The 12,772-nt window shown below is 32.8% G+C and overlaps 1 protein-coding gene across 2 annotated transcripts in view; it reads right to left on the bottom strand.

Moving 5' to 3' along the window:
• Nucleotides 1-8,505, bottom strand: part of LOC128888741 (putative aminopeptidase-2) — a 42,386-nt gene extending 33,881 nt beyond the window's left edge. The window contains exons 1-5 of one of the 2 annotated variants that reach the window (XM_054145889.1): nt 8,193-8,505; nt 5,005-5,123; nt 3,074-3,491; nt 1,599-1,754; nt 404-875 (exon numbers count right to left, since the gene is read on the bottom strand). In XM_054145889.1, the coding sequence (XP_054001864.1) occupies nt 404-875; nt 1,599-1,754; nt 3,074-3,491; nt 5,005-5,095 (1,137 nt within the window). In that variant the 5' untranslated portion in view covers nt 5,096-5,123; nt 8,193-8,505. Of the gene's footprint in view, nt 1-403; nt 876-1,598; nt 1,755-3,073; nt 3,492-5,004; nt 5,142-8,192 lie in introns of those variants that run through there. The other variant, XM_054145966.1, reaches the window with a different exon arrangement.
• Between the last annotated feature and the right edge of the window lie 4,267 nt (nt 8,506-12,772).

Raw genomic sequence — 12,772 nt, 5'->3', positions numbered from 1 at the left:
GAAATGCCATAAGAATTGTAGTGCTTTTAATTCGTAAACAACGAAAAACATTCTTGATAACAAATTTAATAAAACGCCAAGTAGTAGTAATATACCAATATTAGTAATATAATTTTAGGTGTTTAGAATGTGTAACATATACTATAAGGAAACCTGATTATACGAGGAAAATATAATCTGCTTTGTTAATCCAAATTTAGAGTAAAAAGAATTAATTTCTAACCGTTATACAATACGTATCAATATCAATACTTTTAACTATTGCTTGAAATCTGAATCTTCTTAATTTTATCGTATGATACAATGTTTAAATCTTGTATAGATGCATTAGATGACGATAACAGCTTCGTTCATATTAAACTTTATAATATTTGATAAACTTCAGTATAGTTTATATTATTACCTGTGCGGTGCCAAAGTATTGATAGTATCTGGCGAATGCTTCGCTTAGCCACAAGCAGCTCCACCATTCGGGTGTAATCATGTTTCCAAACCACATGTGCGTTAATTCGTGAACGATTACCGAAGCAACGCTTTGTTGTGCAACATCCGAAGACATTTTTTTGTCGTACAGCAATCTACTTTCCCGATACGTAACAAGGCCCCAGTTTTCCATTGCGCCGGCTGCAAAATCGGGCACAGCCACCATATCCATCTTGGAAATTTGGTACGGTTGTTTAAACAACTCGGCAAGATGTTTGAGGCCCCGTGGACCGATGTCCAATGCGTACTGGGTTTGACTGATTGCATTAGGTCTGGCCCAAACTTTGAAGTTGTCATCGCCGTTATGCCCGAAGTCCGCAATTATAAAAGCAACCAAATAGGTTGACATGGGAATACTTTGTTCGAACTCATGCAGATAATCGCCCTTTCCTCTGCAACAACAAACATTTATTAGTAAGTCTATTAAATCGAAAGTACAGTGGGTGTAGAAAGTATTCGTACACCTATCAATTTCCAAAAAAACTATGTAAAATTGTAATTTATTAATTTATTTTTTATAAACAATGACATTCTAAATATTCTCGAAAATCTCTGGAACAGATAAATTACAAACAAAAAATAGCTATTTATGTAAGTTGCGAAATTAACAAGAAAAAAACAATTAATCGACAGAAATGTTGAAGCAATAAGTATTCGGACAACTGTTTAAAAATACTTTCCTGGAAATTTGATGTTTTCTAATTAGTACGGAGCAATAAACTAATGTGTTTACGTTACACACTCTAATGTAAATGGTTCGTCATAAGAATCGTAGAAATACGTATTGCTTCTATACTCTTACCCACTTTTCGCATTTTTTTGTTAATTTCACAAATTATATTAACTAGTAAATATTGTTTGGAGTATATCTATCTTAGAGACTTCAGAGAATATGTACAGTATCATTGATTATAAAAAAAGAAGTTAAGAAACTGCAATTTCACACAAAAGTTTTCTGGGAAATTGATCGGTCTACGAATACATTCTACACCCACTGTATATCCAGATCAGTCATTATGTTTAGCATTATGTTCACTAATGATATTTTATTCAACATTCTCGTGAGTTATCGATATAAACGTTATTAGCATTTGATTGACTGTGTGATGACTTACGCTTCTATGCGTTTGTTCAGTCGCATGTTACTGAGGCAAGTATATCCGTCCGCTAGCAAAATTGTAACTTGAAATGTCGCCTTAAAGCCCGGTTCGTCGAAGCAGGGGAAGGCATGTCTTGCATGCGTTGTTTGAAACTGTGTGGAAGCAAGCCATCTGAAACCAGTATCCATTGTGAATCTTATTTCCAATGTAAACTATATACAGAGTATCCCGAAAACGTTGGAGTTCCTTGAAAGGGGTGGTTCGGGGGGTGATTTGAAACCTTAGCGAAAATGTTATCTGAGGCTTCGTAAAGGAGATATTAACAGGAAAACCCGACTAATCAGAGCACGAGTGAAATGTTCAGCCGCGAACGTCATTATTCGTCGATGCAATTCGTAAGATACGAATATATCATCATCGTTCGTTCGATCCCCAAACATTCCACAATGTTTCGAGGAGACATTACACTCCACGTAGCTAACACGCCTATCCAACATTATACACGGCCTGCACATCATAAACCTGGGCGAGCTGAGATCAGTTTCATCGCCCAAGGTTGCTCCATTAATGGAGCCAAAAGATTCACACTTCGGTGGTCGGAATCAGGAGTCCAAAACTCCACGGCAGGCCGTGCTCACATACGTATCATACACATTCAAACCTGCTGCGTGCAATCAATATATCGATTTTTCGAAGCAGCTGATCCGTCTCTGTTTTGCTGGCGACGGATTCTCGACAGCTCAAGACAGCTGAGCGGATCGAGCGAGCGATGAATTCACAGGCGACTCCAAACCGACTCGCGATCGAGGAGTAGCGCCTAGCAACGCGAAAACAGAGACAACGATCTCTTCGCAAAATACCATATATGGTAATGGCCATATTGAAATTAAACATTAGAATCGAGATTCTAGAAGATTCTAGAAACCTCTATCGACAAGAGTGGGGAAATCGTTGCCTTCCGAACGAATTTCAATTCTAACAGCACTGGTTCGAGATCACTCGAAGCGATCAGACGTGAAATTATTAAATCGTTCACATCCTCCGTTTATTTTTTCATTTCTTGTGAAATATTTGTATAGTTCAAGGGTTTTTTTTATGCCGCACGGCTTTTTCCCCTCGAGCCAATAAACATCTAACATCATTCGGCTCAATTGGTCGTAATTATTTTACCTTCCTAATTTTAAAATACGAGACTTCTCCGTGTTGGAGAAGTTTCGACAGTACATGAAGATACCGGTGAAGCGCCCGCGCTCTGATTAGTCGGGGTTTTCTGTTAATATCTCTTCAACGAAGCCTCGGACAACATTTTCGCTAAGGAAAAAATTGTTTCAAATCACCCCCCCCCCCTCCCGCACCCTCCGAATCATCCCTTTCAAGGAACTTCAACATTTTTAGGACACCCTGTATAACATAATATTGATGCATAGATAATATTACATGCGTTAAACGACAAAAAAGACTAAAAATGTGTTTTCCTATGAAACATTTACCTAATATTTCCCTTTGAGTCGATGTACGAACTTCTATAGAATCCTATCATGTCATCTTTAAGTTCACCCGTATACTTGAAATTGATGGAAATATTTACTCCCTTCGCCAAAACCTTATCCAGTTCAATTTCATATTTCTCTTGAATATTATGGTTCTTGACTACAATATCTATTGGTTTGCCGTCAAGTAGCACGCTCAACCCTGATACATTAATTCTTCCAGAATGAAGTATTATAGTATCAGTCGGTTCTTGTACAAAAGCTTGAATTGCCGTGTTTCCATTAAATTTGAAGGCATTATCCGATAACGGATCCAGATTTATTTGAGATAAATTTATATCATAATGGACGGGAACAATCGCTTTTGGCAGTCGGTAGTCCAAGGCGAACGAGTCATTGGCATCTAGCGTGGATGTTCCTGAATTATCGAGAAATTTTGTTAGTATGTATAGGGTGGATGAGACTGACAAGGACTGGCCAAGATCTTTCATTAAGTTTATAGAACAAAGAATTTGCATAACGATACACTACCCAGCTGATACTGCAAGTGCTTGAAAATTTCTCGAAATTGTCTGGGGTGAAGCCACCTTGGACGTGTGAAAATCATAGCGATATTCAACATTCTTCAACATTCAACATTCTTTTCTCGGAAACAATTCACTTCATAAAAGATCTGTGTGCTAGGGTTTATTATGCATATATTGCGCAAAATAATTTTTATTTAGATTTTTTACATATAATGGAAATGCTGATGCCATTACACGACAAGGGTGACTTTTTAATTGCCATGAAAAAGGAAGAAGTGCAAGGGACAATATATATATATATATTCAGACTATATATATATATATATATAGTCTGAATTATATAGTAAATAGAGAATTGGTGAACAAAGTTGGTAAAGTGTTCACTTTTTTTGCAGATTTACGCGTAGCTTTCGATAACGTAGATAGAAACGAGATTAGAAAAACGTTAAGAAAAAGTGCATTAGATGAAAATTTCGTAGGTAGAATGATAGAATATAAAGAAAGAATAAGTACAGTAAGAGTGAATGAAAAGACAGCAGGATATTTTTGAACAATTAAGGGAGTTAGATAGAAGTGCCCATTGAGTCAACCTTGTTTGCTTTATTACAGCAGATCTGGAGGGAAAATTGAAAGGAAGGCAAGAAGGAGGTACAGTTATCGAAAAAGACAAAATATGGTCCCTAGCATATGCCGATAATATTGGTCTTACAGCAAGGGCTGCATAGAAACTGAATGATATGATTAAAACTTTGAAAAGATATCTGGATAAGAGAAAATTAAAATTAAATAGTGAAAAATCGAAGGTATTGGTTTTTGACAGAGGGCATGGAAAGAGTAAAAAAACTAATTGGCCATAGAATAACCACACATGAGGTCAAACATCTCCGATATCTGGGCTTTCTATTTGAAAAGGATGGCAAAACAGATAGCATGTAACAGTAGGAGTAAAAGAGACGATGATTGCGAGGGGACTGTCCTCATGGCACAAGTCTGGGGAATTGATCAGAGAAAATTTGGAGAATGGAGATTTTGCGAGGAGAATGAGAATGTTTGACATCCTGGTTAAGTGTATAGTTATGTATGGTACGGAGGTGTGGGGCTGGCAGGAATATAGAGGAATAGAAAAACTTCAAAATAAATATCTGAGATATATTTTTGGTCTGGACATGTAACATAGGTTAAATGGTTTTTTTTCTTTTTCTTTTTATGATTTGTAAATGATTTGATGTAAGCAAAAGTTCTTCCTTGTGCAAAAATTACAAGGAATTAATTATCTATCTATCTATCTGTCCATGAAATAAAAGACCAAGGATTTTCATATTCTACATTATATATACGGTAGAAGTACATACAAATTTTATGATAAGTTGAAAACATTTTTGTAGGATAATTTTATTTGTTTACCTTCGTTGTAATCGTTTCTCCAGTCAGCTCGATTTCCAACGATGAGTAGAACGAAAACAGTAACTGAAACCCCCACCCGGAAGATATCCATGATGGTGTCTCAATATCTCCTCTGTTTGCTAAATTACATGAAATATCTAAAATTATAATTTTATTATACTTAGTATTAAAATAGGAGAAAGAAAATTAACTAGTAATAACGATAAAGTACACAAAATATGTATATTAAGCAAAAGGTTGATAGGTTTCAAAATGACATCAACTTTAACCTAGTTTCTTTAAAGAAAATGTAAACGTTATTGAAACAGGAATGAATATGCACAAAAAATTTTGGCGGTATGAAGTTTATAATCGTCATTTAACAACGTTAAGAAGCTGTTTAGAAAACACGTTCTGGATTAAAATATCCGTCGAAGTATTTGGGAATGTACTACTTTTTATTTTTTTTTTTTTATCGCAAAAATCTCTTTGTAGAGATAGAAGCGATGATCTTATATAAAGAAAGATGATCATTTTGATCGATCTATCAAACTATAAAAGAATATAATTTGTTAAAAATCAGTTACTACATATACAATCATATTACCGTGTCTCGCGTGATAATGTAATCCATTTAAATGCTGCAATTTATACAATGCGTTTCTCTGATACGTAAATGAAAGACATTCCTTTTGGTATTACTTTTGTTGGTAATCGCATGCAACAGTATAAAAATAATTCGGATAGTTCTGACATAACAGCGATAATACTTTCATGAATATTACGTTCGTCTTAAAAGTCGTGGAATATCTTCACGTTCTATAAATCCTTACTGATAACGCTGGAAGTGTTCTAGTTAAACTACATGAAACAAATTTTTACTTCTATATCTTCTTTATCGTCCGTAGACACAGTTTCTCGCACTATTTTGTTTATATTTGATAAGTTTCACGATACAATACTTTCATCACACGAAAGAAAGAGTTACATCAGATGTCCACCTCGAAACGATGGAACTTCTGTACGATGAAATGTTGTGAACAAAAATTGGTTTTAACATTTTTTAAGGTGGCAAAATTAAGCCTTACTCTGTATAGAAATGCTAATAAAAAAGAATAATATTTTTGATACAGATCCTTCATATCGGAAAATTACGTCTAATACGATATTTTATATCAGATACATTTTTAATCGTCCGCGATCTTACTCAGAAACATATCTTTCTAATTTGGATCGACAATATCTGACATTGAAGATTAAAAATATATTGTCTTTTGTTTCGGTACTAAATTGATGAGCTGTCCCACGATTTTCGCATGATGTCGTGTCATTATTATTTATTATAAAGATTAACATATTACAATTTGATAAGTAACCTTAAGGTTCACCTTATCATTTTCAATTCATTTTTAACATAAAACACGTTATTGTGGTTTAAAAGCTAGGTAAATCGTGTTGTTGAGTTTTTTTAGACATATTGACAACCAATATTTTTGTATTACATCATTTTCACGTACATCCAACCCTTTGATCAGCGTACGCCGATAAAGTAGCCAAGCAACGCTTCTCGTCCGGCTTGATTTACAAATTTTTAGATTTCAAATTGGAAACGTGTTTTTATCAAAATGAAACATAGCTTATGTTACTTAGAGATGGTGTAGCTTTCTAATAATGAACAAATTTTTAAAATCGGTTCAGTAGTTCCGGATATTACCCCCTACATACAAACTTTGCTTATTTATAATATTAGTACATTAGTATAGATTAATTTTTAGAAATAGTTTTCTTTGATCGATCTCTGGTATTGCACCAACATTTCATCATACTACTCGTATATACCACTTTATGATGAGTGATAGTGATGGAAAATACAACTAACAATCGTCTATTATTTATTCAATATTTTTGTTGCATAGTTTTTCTATCAACCTTTGAAGTTACATAAAAATTATATAATTTTATAGGTACATACTTCTCTAAGTTAATTATCAAAAAATCTTCTCAAGTTTATGTATACATAGTAACAGTAAATACGAATAACAATCACCTATTATTTATTTATTAGTACTTCTTTGTACGACCTCTGAAGTTGCACCTTTACAATATTCTACTTGTGTATACCCCTTTAAATTAATTATCAAGGAATCATCCCAAGTTATCGCCACATAGTGATGGTAATTGCAACAAACAATCGTCTATTTAATCTATGAATTATTCATTATTTCTGTTGTACAGTTTTTCCTTGATCGACATTCGAAATTACAAAAAAAATACATAATTTTACAGTTACCTACTTCTCTAAGTTAATTATCAAGAAATCATCCGAAGTTTATGTATACCTACAGTGGGTGTAGAATGTATTCGTACACCAATCAATTTCTCAAAAAACTTTTGTGTGAAATTGTAGTTTCTTAACTTCTTTTTTTCTAATCAATGATATTTTACATATTCTCGGAAATCTCTAAGATAGACATAGTACGAACAACATTAACTAGTTAATATAATTTGTGAAATTAAGAAAAAAGTGCGAAAAGTGGGCAAAAGTATAGATAGAAGCAATAAGTATTTGTACCATTCTTATGACAAACCATTTACAGTAGAGTTTGTAACGTAAACACATTAGTTTATTGCTCCGTACAAATTGGAAAACATCAAATTTCCAGTAAAGTACTTTTAAAAACGGCTTTAATAAAGGAATTAAAGAAGATCCCACTTCGAATAACTAATAATTTAGTTAATTTAACGCTTAGAAGAGTTGCAATAATGATAAAATCAAAAGGAAATCCCACGAAGGAAGTATTATATACTTGTAAATTAATGTAAATTTCTTCTCTTTTTTTAATGAAGTTTTAAAAATTAAACAGTTGTGCGAATACTTATTGCTTTAATATTTCTATCGATTAATTGTTTTTTTTTTTTCTTTGTTAATTTCGTAACTTACATAAATAGCTATTTTTGTTGTACTCTATCTATTCTAGAGATATTCGAGGATATGTGGGATGTCATTGTTTATAAAAAATAAGTTAATAAATTACAATTTTACACAGTTTTTTTGGAAATTGAGCGGTGCACGAATATTTTCTACACCCCCTGTACGTAGTATCCGCAGTCTAATAATCATCTATGATTTCATATATTTATTCGTAAGTATGAGGAAAGGCGTTCCCAGGGAAATTTCAATTTTCACCTGTTCAGATGTATTAACTTACATTCGTAGAAAATTCGTGTTTCAGTTGAGCCTATCACCTGTACCGATGTATCTTCATAGTCGCAGACCTTCCTTTCAGGTAGAGAATCAATCACTGCTTTTACTCGAAGTAGCTACGTTAAACAGTGAAAGTTACTCGTCGCTATAATAATGCGTATCACGATTATTTCACGGACACGATTCACTGATCACAACGAAGCAAAATCGAACACGATTACCCAGTCTGAATTGTCGCGCGATTCCTTAGTCAATGTTAGTGCATCAAGGAAGCTGCGCCACTAACTACTGTGAACGTTTTCGTTCGGTATACTCACTCTACGCAAGATTATCTTCTCTACTATTATGGCATACACATTTATTTCATATCACCGATTATCTTATCAACCGTTCAAGCATTGTTCGAATTGAAATTTTTTTTTTTGGTCTAAGCAGAGCTCTACATTATCATACAGACTTTACCCAAACACAGATAAGAGAGTTTTAACCTTTGTACAGCGATATCAGGTCCATTCAAATCCATCCGGGCAGACAGTCAGTTGTCAACAATCATCTGTAGCATACAATTTCTTATTGCTTTTCCTCAGGGTACACGCTGCCAAGAGAAGATCACTCCGTAATCTATTAGTAGCTAATAGCGTCGATTTATTTCCAAATATTCTTGGGAAGTGACTGTAATATTTCATCTCCTAGGATTATTAATCTGGACAACTACGTCGTGCCTCTAATATTAGCGCTCTTAGAACCATAAAGCCGATATTTCGGCTTTTTAATTATCAACAGAGCTACATCATACATATGAGCCGTTCATTGCACAAATCGATTAACTCCACAAAACAAAACGTTGAGAAATTCAACAAAATGGCGTCTGAAATGAATCATTTATTATTGGTTACAATGGCCAACAAAATTTTGTCTTCTAATGGTGTTAATCTTTATTGTTCAAGAAAGTTATTATAAATATAAAATGTTACGACTATAACAAGTGCTGTGACATTTAAATTTAAGATTTTTCAAAAAATGGATGTAATCCTTTGAAGATATTATCAAAGTTTCTATAATGGTATTCCAATTCCATTTTATAAATATTATAAATAAGCCAAAATATAAATGCAACTGCGAAGGTAAAAGCCTAAATCAGGTTATATGGCAATATGATCTATATCTGTATATATCTATCTATACAGTGGGTGTAGAAAGTATTCGTACACCGCTCAATTTCCAAAAAAACTGTGTAAAATTGTAATTTATTAACTTATTTTTTATAAACAATGACATTCCACATATCCTCGAATATCTCTAGAATAGATAGAGTACAACAAAAATAGCTATTTATGTAAGTTACGAAATTAACAAAGAAAAAAAGAAAACAATTAATCGATAGAAATATTAAAGCAATAAGTATTCGCACAACTGTTTAATTTTTAAAACTTCATTAAAAAAAGAGAAGAAATTTACATTAATTTACAAGTATATAACACTTCCTTCGTGGGATTTCCTTTTGATTTTATCATTATTGCAACTCTTCTAAGCGTTAAATTAACTAAATTATTAGTTATTCGAAGTGGGATCTTCTTTAATTCCTTTATTAAAGCCGTTTTTAAAAGTACTTTACTGGAAATTTGATGTTTTCCAATTTGTACGGAGCAATAAACTAATGTGTTTACGTTACAAACTCTACTGTAAATGGTTTGTCATAAGAATGGTACAAATACTTATTGCTTCTATCTATACTTTTGCCCACTTTTCGCACTTTTTTCTTAATTTTACAAATTATATTAACTAGTAAATGTTGTTCGTACTATGTCTATCTTAGAGATTTCTGAGAATATGTCAAATATCATTGATTAGAAAAAAAGAAGTTAAGAAACTACAATTTCACACAAAAGTTTTTTGGGAAATTGATCGGTGTACGAATATATTCTACACCCACTGTATATCGCAAAGAACGACGTTAACACATTTACGACCGCTGACGTGAATTCACCTCACTTCAAATTTTATTCTTGATTATGAAAAAATTATGAAAATCTTTTTATTTTATACACTACATATTTACAACATTGATATTTCAAAACATATTTTGTAATTTTATTATTTTCGCCAGTACTCCTTATTAGAAACATGAAATATCTGTCGGTCGCCGCTTCAAAAATTGGGCTTTCAACTAAAGTTAAATGTTGGAATATTTGTAATTAAGCCAAACATTGAGGCTTAGTTGCAAACATTGTAGTTTTTCTTTTCTTAAGGAATGTATTCTTAAGAGACGTGTAGATACGTATGTGCAGTTGTATAAATAAATAAACCAGTAAGGGTTTAATATGCTTAATAAAAGAAAGGGAAAGAAGTCAGTATCTACATTATTATTTTTATGTTTATAATGGTATTAAAAGCCAATAGCTTTTAGCCATAGGATTTTATGTTTATAATGGTATTAAAAGTCAGCAAGACAAGCAAGCGTTTAAAGTTTAAGTCTTAGATAAATGGACATTGATGAAAACTAGTAACTATTTCGGTAAGGACTGTCACGTAGTTATTGGTAACTACTTTATTTCAATCTCACTCATTTGTCACCTTTATTATCTGAAAACATATATCACAGAAACTATAGTGTATATATACACGAAGACAGGACTGTCGAAGTAAATTATGACAAAATCATGAAACATTGCTGTACTTCTTATTTCAAGACATGCTTTTACTACAAGCCATAAAGTAATAAAAGTTTATCACGGAACATAAAAGTGGCTGTAGAGAAACCAGCAGTTATTGCTCGGTATAAGATAGGTGACATATCTGCGCTCTCGATTAGGTGCATTACATTTATTTAGATGATCGCAGTATTTTGATATATTGGAAAAAGGTTATTTTCAATATTATTTCAATAATGGTCCGAAATTGTTCTATCTCATACAAAGAGAAACCATTGAACCGAAAATTAACTAGGAATTTATCCATAAAAATTGAATAAAAGTGAAAAATCTAAACCCTACAACAATTAACGATTCCTCGTTAAGATCCGTTCAAAAATTACTGAACGAAAAGAAAAGAATTATACAAAAACAAAAGATCGGGATCAAGAACTGTATGATTTCGTGTAATAATGTAGTTCAGGAAGAAAGTTTTTAGCTTCGTTTATATAAATTGGACGTATTATAAGGCTTTCATTTTTGTTATCTTACTGAAAAATATATATACTATTGTTTCTTACTAAAAGTAACTATTTTCATGTCCTCAAAAATATAAAAATGTTTGAAGAAAAGAAGCGAAACGTTTCTTTCGCTATCGATTGGACCTTGTTATTTATCGAAAATATTCTTTATCTTTTTTCTATATAAAACTACGTACATTGTACTGTGAAATAAAATGAAAGAGTAGAATTAAGTTTATTTTTAAGAAAAGAACGTTAATTTTAAAAACTGTCTTCTAAAATGCATATTTGTAGGGTACTTTTGACCGATACGTAACAAAATTGTAAGTTAGTAAATGTGTTAATTACTTAGAAGCTTAATTCTACTCGTTAGCCACTGGAATGCAACTGATTATTCCTTCACTGACCGTTTAGAGAAAGTACATTATGAGTCTTTGATGCTTTACTTTTGATTTTCTTTGAAATTATGAAGTTCCAAAATTATACTTCTTCACTTGGACCACTTGATTCATTTGGATCACTTGATTCACTTGAACCCGTTCACTTAGTGTTCGATCAGTATTTTAAACGATATTTGTTCGACATTCGTTTTAAAATTGATTTTCGACGCGAAAGTGTTCTTCACTTATATACGATGTCTTTTCTATGGTGGTCATTCCAATACTGATTACCGATTCTTACACGGCACTGTTCGGTAGTGAATTTTTCGGGTTATTCGATAAGTGATTCGATTGTTGGATGACATTTTTTGTTAGCTTTGAGTCACTGAAGGGCTGAACTGATAATCTCGTGTTATCACTTGGATCGGGTACGCAAAGAACGAAATAAAGACCTGAAATCGAACGTTGAGATTTCGTTATAATATCCCGAAACTTTATTTCACTTATCAGGATAAGAAAGAAACCGAAATTGCAACAATTTCGCTCTAAAATTTCTACTAGATAGCGAAAGAAATCTTGGATTTATTTCCTGCTTACGGTTTTTCAAGCGGTCTACCTTTATACTTCCACGAATGAGGAGGAAGAGGATACTCTCAATAGAGATCTTCTCCAAAATTATACTGGATTCCAAGAATTTGTGCAGGGACCTTTTTTAGAACGTCAACTTGAAAGTAATGCCATCAGGATGTTAGCTGATCTATTAACTCTTTAAAGTTAGGTGGGTTACGAACTATGCCACCTTTTGCTTAGCTTTACTACTTTATTTAAAGTTTTTCATTCATGTGGCAGTACTATAAACTAACGCTAAAAGTACAATAAGTGGAATCAGAAATGTACGAAAGGTCAAAACGCGTTAGCAAGTTGTTGACACTGTTCTTCTGTGCAGCTTGAATTTTATTTCTCTTTTATAATCGTTTGCCTCAAATAATTAAATGACGGCATCTTATTCAATTTGTTAAGCTACATATATATGAGCATGAAAATTGCTTTCAG

The sequence above is a fragment of the Hylaeus anthracinus genome, unplaced genomic scaffold (assembly GCF_026225885.1).
Source record: "Hylaeus anthracinus isolate JK02 unplaced genomic scaffold, UHH_iyHylAnth1.0_haploid 0, whole genome shotgun sequence".
NCBI lineage: Eukaryota > Metazoa > Arthropoda > Insecta > Hymenoptera > Colletidae > Hylaeus > Hylaeus anthracinus.
Note: the sequence above shows the minus strand (reverse complement) of the source record. Positions and strands in the feature narration are given on the sequence as shown.